Source organism: Lathyrus oleraceus, chromosome 6 (genome assembly GCF_024323335.1).
Source record: "Lathyrus oleraceus cultivar Zhongwan6 chromosome 6, CAAS_Psat_ZW6_1.0, whole genome shotgun sequence".
Taxonomy (NCBI): Eukaryota; Viridiplantae; Streptophyta; class Magnoliopsida; order Fabales; family Fabaceae; genus Lathyrus; species Lathyrus oleraceus.
In genome coordinates this window covers 106,072,275-106,078,755 of record NC_066584.1, presented here as the reverse complement: position 1 = coordinate 106,078,755, position 6,481 = coordinate 106,072,275, and the positions used below count along the sequence as shown (strand labels likewise).

At 39.1% G+C, this 6,481-nt stretch overlaps 1 protein-coding gene across 1 annotated transcript; it reads right to left on the bottom strand.

Moving 5' to 3' along the window:
* Positions 1 to 5,226: 5,226 nt before the first annotated feature.
* Positions 5,227 to 6,173, bottom strand: LOC127094245 (uncharacterized). Its single transcript, XM_051033103.1, has 2 exons — positions 5,798 to 6,173; positions 5,227 to 5,624 (listed from the first exon to the last, which is right to left on the bottom strand). Exons 1-2 carry the CDS (start codon positions 6,171 to 6,173, stop codon positions 5,227 to 5,229), a joined length of 774 nt encoding a protein of 257 aa, XP_050889060.1.
* Positions 6,174 to 6,481: the final 308 nt, after the last annotated feature.

Genomic DNA, 6,481 nt, shown 5'->3' with positions numbered 1-6,481 from the left:
TATGTCCCATGCAAGGTTGTCTCCCATTTATGGTGTTGACTTAAAAATTCCCCGCAACGTTGACTCGTTTGGATCTTCAGCAGATCCATCTTTATCCTCGACATGTTTGGTTAATATTTTCAGCAATGCTTTCTTCCCCCGCGAAGTTTTCCATGATTGGTTAGATGCATGTTCTCCATGTTTTTTACCCCAGCCGGAGTTGAATTTATTCTGATCTAGATGATTTATTTTCATCCATAGCATATTCTCCAGTGGTAGTTTCCATTCTGTTGAGATTAGACTAATGTTTTATAATGATGATTCAAATCTTCATCATTTTTATCCGTTGTGCTGGTTTGTCAGCATAATCATAATCATATACATGCATATTCATACATAAAACACATCATCAAATATTTCATAGTGCATTTTTATTGCATTGATTTTTCTTCTGATCCCCTGCGTTGGTGATATTATTTCCCCATGCAGATTTGGTGTGTCTGTCCTCCTTCAATTATAGAGTGTCAACCCCTCAAGCAAAAAGAGTTTATCCTTTATCTTTCCCCATTGAGTTACTACCTTGTGGATGATTATTACTTTGGTCTTCTTCCCAGTAGCAGGTAGTTGTAAATCCTATTTGGTTACTTTTCCCAGTAGGTCATTCTTACCTAGTAACCGATAATGAATACGCCACTTTTTCCTTAATGAGTCATCCTTGATATGTTTACCCTAACCGATAACTGATGTCCGTCTATCAGAGTATATTATCTTCTTACCCAGTAACCAGTATTAGATAATATATGTCTTTTACTCCTTTGTTGAGGTTTTTCTTCCCCAATTGAGTTTGGTTTAGTATTTCTTCGTGAAATCAAATACCCTTTTACGTGAGTATTTCAGCTTTATTCTGATTTACGCATTTCCCCTGCAAATGTTTCTTGTTGTATTGGTGTTATCCCAATATATGCAGATTTCCTTTTCCCCGACGGAGTATTTCCGTTGATTTATATTCACAAAAGATCCCCTCGTGACTCCCAGTAGTTTTCCAAGTTGTAGCCTAGCTTTGTTCTGATTAATTGCTTTACATGTTTTTTGATTGAAGATTACATCATAACCGTTATCACTTAATTGACTTATTGATAACAGGTTATGCATTAATCCTTCTACATAGAGAACATCAGATATAGAGGGAAGAGTTCCATTACCAATAGTTTCGGAGCATTTGATTCTTCCTTTCTGATTTCCTCCGAACCCTAAGAAACCAGCATCTCTAAGTTCCAAGCTTTGGAACATATACTTTCTTCCCGTCATGTGTCGCGAGCATCCAGAGTCCAGGTACCATGATTAGTGTCTTAACTCTGCCGCATAAGATATCTGCAACATAAACAATCTTATTTTTTAGTATCCATAATCTTTTGGGTCCTTTGTGATTAGTTTTCCCAGAGTTTCTTAGAACTTTGGGTTTTCTAGCATTATCAAAATGTTTTGCTTGTGTATGTGTGTAGTGATAAGAAAAAGGAGATTTAGGTTTGTCATCGGTAGAAGATTTATCTTCACTGGGGATATACCTTATTCCTCTTTTATCATTCTGACTTACTCCATAAATCATGGATGCCATTCTGCTCCTCTCTATCCCATTTTTCAGAAACTTTTGAAAGGACTTTTCATATTCATATATTATTGTGTTAGAAGTTTGTAGGGCTTGAGATAGTGCTTCTTCAAGTTTTAAACATTGTTTGTTTGTGGAGTCTCTCTCTCTTTTATCAAAGTTTGATTTTCATCTTTTTGTTCTGAAGCAGTTATCTCAAGCTTATTACATTCTTCGATGATTCTTTCAAGAATTCCTTTTAAAGCCTTAAATTTTTGTTTAAGTTTCTGATATGTGTTTAGAGTTTCAGAAAGGCATGATTCAAGGTCAGAGCGAGAAAGATCAGAAAATATCTCTTCAGAATCAGATTCTCCATCTGATGTATTTCTGGAGGTGGTAGCCATGAGTTCAACATTTCTCTTTTCTTCAGAGTTTGATTCGGAGGAATCAGATCCACTGTCGTCCCAGGTGGCCATCAGTCCCTTTTTGGTTATGAATAAGCTTTTCTTGAAACCTTCTCTTCTGGATCTTTCTTTCTTCAACTTGGGACATTTATTTCTGTAATGACATGTTTCCTTGCATTCATAGCATGTTATTTCTTTGTTTGGCTTACCTCTGGAAGTTGATTCTGAGCGATCTCCCTTGGGTCTTAGTCTTCTGAAGTTATTATTCCTTTTTCTCCAGAGTTGTTTTACTCTTTTGGTCAAAAGGGATAACTCTTCTTTTTCGTTAGAGTCTTCTTTTTCAGAGTCGTCATTGTCTTCCTCTTCAGCTTGGAAGGGTTTGTTCCTTTCTAGCTTGCGTCTTTCAGATCTGGACTTCGGTGCTACCGACTTGATCTTCTTCTGAGGCTCATCTTCCTTAAGTTCTATCTCATGACTTCTGAGGGAACTGACGAGTTCCTCAAGGCTTATATTATTATGATCTTTTGATAGCTTTAAAGTTGTGACAATTGGTCTCCACTTATTTGGCAAGCTTATGATTATCTTTTGACATGATTTGCAATTGTGTAGCCCTTGTCCAGAACTTTGAGTCCTGCAATTAAAGTTTTAAATCTAGAAAACATTACCTCTATAGCTTCATCATCCTCCATCTTGAATGCTTCATACTTCTGAATTAGAGCCAGAGCCTTTGTCTCTTTGACTTGAGAATTTCCTTCGTGAGTCATCCTTAGGGAGTCAAATATTTCTTTAGTTGTTTCCCTATGGGTTATCTTTTCATATTCATTATAGGAAATGGAATACAGCAGTATCGTTTTGGCTTTGTGATGGTTTTTGAAGTCACGCTTTTGATCATCTGTCATTTTGCTTCTGGCAATGGCAACGCTAGCGTCAGACACAGGAGGTGTGTAGTTGATTGTGACTATGTCCCATAGATCAGCATCATAGCCCAGAAAGAAACTTTCAATTCTATCTTTCCAATAATCAAATTTTTCTCCATCAAAGATTGGAGGTTTAGCATTGTAACTATCTCTTTCATTGGTGTTGGCCATAGTGTTTTTCTCACGCTGGATGTCTCTACAATGATAAGTGTTTGATTAGAAAATCAATAACAGAGCCGAAGCTCTGATACCAATTGAAGGTAGAGAAAACACAAGAAAGGGGGTTTGAATTGTTTTGGAAAATAAAACTTTGTAAGAATTTAGACGCACTCAGAATAAAAAGAATTAGACATAGCATTTTATACTGGTCCGCTTGAAATTCAAAGCTACTCCAGTCCATCCGGCCAAGGTGATTTCTCCTTTAAAAATGACTTAATCCACTAATCTTGAAAGATTACACAAACAACCGTCTAAGAGAATTAATCCCTTAGCCCTCTCAAGTATTCAGACTTCACAGAGTCACTTGAGGAAATATCTTAGTAATAAAATGATTGGTAATGCACAGTGCTTCTAACAATAAGCAAATATTACAGAAATATAAGAACAACAAATTTTCACGTAAGAGCAACAGCTCGTGAAATAGTGAAAGAGGATGATTGAGATATTTGTATTCTTGTGTGTCTCTGGTGTGTTTTTCTTGTGCGACATTCCATCCTTTATATAGGAGTTTGAGAGGACCGTTGGGTGATGGCATAATCTTCGACATTGAAGAATGATTAATGTCATTACTCTCCTTGTTTCTTTCCAAAACCGTTTTGGGCGTGTCATAATTTCCTTCTAGAAATAGTTTCTTTCTAAATGCATATTTCTTCATGGTTATGCTTTCTGAGTTAGCGAATCATGTATTCAGAGTCTTGTTTTGCAATGTTCATCTTAAGAGGGTACTTGTATCTGACTGTATCAGAGTTTTTCTTTAATCTTGACTTCTTCAGATCGTGCGTCTTCAGAGTCTGGATTTATACTTCTCTTTTAGAGTTTCTGACTTCTTTCGTTTTTCTAGCGCTTGTGTTAGAGTCAGAACCTTCTGGTCACGTATCCTCTGAGTAGCATCTAACGTTGAATTCTTTATCTGATGATTTATCTATCTGATTGTTTGATCAGAGTCCTGCACACTTAAGAAAAATTTCGTTAGGGTACCATTTTTGTTTCATCCTTTGTTATCATCAAAATCTTAGAGATACATTATAGCACCAACTTTGTTCTTACAATCTCCCCCTTTTTGATGATGACAAAACAAGACAGAGTAGAGGTGAAACAGTACAAAAAACTTCATATAGCAGATAAGGAAGGGGACTCCCCCTTAGTTAGATCATTAAATTTAATATAAGTTCTTACTGGACCTTCCTTGGTTTATTGCTTTAGTTATTTTCCTACATATCTTAAGTCATCAATTTAATAATGTTTATTAATGTTTGCAGTGCCTTAAGAGGTTTTAGTTATGTTTCCATCAGAGCTGTTTTTAGTTCTCCCCGTTTTTGTCAGAATAAAAAAGACATAGCAAAAAAACGGATATTTATAGTAGAGAAAAATAGGTACAAGTAAGCAGCACATAAGGCAAGAGAAAAAAAAACATCAGAAGGAAAAGCAACAAACAAATAGCCTAGGTGCCTAAGGGTTTGGGGCGGAGGCGTCCTCTGGAGCAGCTGAGGCAACATGTTCTGAATGTTGATGTTGATAGAGTCCTGTTAGTCCAGCCTAGCTCGTACCACTTGTTGTTCCTTTTGTAATTCCTCCAGAGTCTTTAAGACCAAAGGGGCAAACCCAGAGTTGGAGTGCTCCCCCTGAGTCAAAGCATCAACACTGGCCTTGGCAGCTTCCTCTGTAGCAACACGTGCTACTTCTTTAGTTTCGGCTTTAGCTTTTGCCTCAGCCTCAGCAGCAGCAGCTTCAGCAGCAGCCTTTTCTTCAGCTTCTCTGATCTTTTATTTTTCTTTCAGGCGCGCTTTCTCTTCTCCTTCCTTCCTAGCCTGTTCCTCAGCCTCTCTGGCCAAACGATCTTGGAGCCTTAAACTAGTATCTCTGATGAAGTCATTGCGGACTTGTTCAAAGAGGCCTTTCAGTTTGAAGACTTCAGAGGTCATCCAACTGATCACTCTGTTCCAATGGATCCTCACTTCATAGGGATCATCACTGATGCTGAAGTTGATAGTCAGAGACTTGATCTTCTCTACTGAAGACTCTGCAAACACTTTTATTGCTTCTTCAAGGGTAGGGAAGGTAGTTTCTGGTTCAGTGGCAGAGGTTGGGGAGGATGGAGAAGGTGGATTGGTGTCAACAAGATTCAGAGTGGGAGTGATGGGGGCAACAGAAGTTGGTGGTGTGGGAAGGGCAGGGGGGACAGTGTTGTTTGTTCAGGTTGTGGATTTGGTTCAGATGGTGAGTGGGTTGGTTGAGGTTCAGAGTTGATTGGTTGTTCAGGAGGTGGATTTGGTTGTTGTGCAGGTGGTGGTGTTTGAGGTTGTTCAGATGTAGTTGGATTTGGATGTTCAGGGGGTGGGGAAGTGATATTTGGTTTAGGTTTAGTGTGTGATGGTTGTTGAGAGGCCAGAGCACGAGCTTGTAGCTGAGACAGAGTGGGAGATTGGGGGTCAGATGGTTCATTGTCATAGGAGAGTACATAGTATGGTGGGGATTGAGGTGAGGATGATGATGATGGTGAGGTAGTTTCATTCAGAATTTCTGTTTTAGAAACGGATAGTGTGGTGGTAGCCAGATTGAATTTTAGAGAGGGTGGGTTAGAGGTTCTAGTGGTTAAGGGGGGTGTTTCATATGATGTGTATATTGGAGAGGTTTGGGGAAGAGAAGAAGAAATAGGTTTAATTTAACAGGGAGGGAGAGAGGTATAGACTTACTTGGAGAGCCAGCCAGAGAGACTAGAGGTCTTGACCCAGAAGATTCTCCCAGCTTTTCTTTCTTTGCCTTATTGGACTTCTTAGAGGGATCTCGCATCCTCTTCATGAAGTGTGGTGGACGCTCAGGTAGCCAGTCCATTGAGAACTCAGAGATGTCCACTCCTTGATTGGCAAGATTCTGTAGATAGTAAGCTACCACTTCTTGAGGGTCAATCTTGGAGAACAGATAGAGCCCGTTGGGAATCTTCCTCTGATCCCTGAGTGCTTCCCAGGAGGTGTCTAGTGTTTGTTTAGCTCTGACTTGATCAATGATCCCCATGCTCTTCAGATTCTGAGCATTCAGAGGTCTTCCAATGTCAATAGTGACATCTTCCATTTGTCTGAGATGAATCAGGTGATCCACTAAGCCACTTTCAGTTAGAACATCTAAGATAAGTCTTCCCAGAGGGATGTAGTTCCTGGTCTTCATGTTGTTTCTGGTATCTTTGACGGAGTCTATGAGATACTTGAAGAGTAATGCTGGCATACACAATTTCAGCCCTTTGTGGATGCAGTACAGAATACAGTTATGATCTGTGTTGATGTAGTCAGAGGAGTTCGATGCAGGGCGATGATGAATGGTGCCTAGGATGATCTTCAACCAGACACAGAGTTTCTGATGGAGCTCCTTGTTCTTTGAGTGTT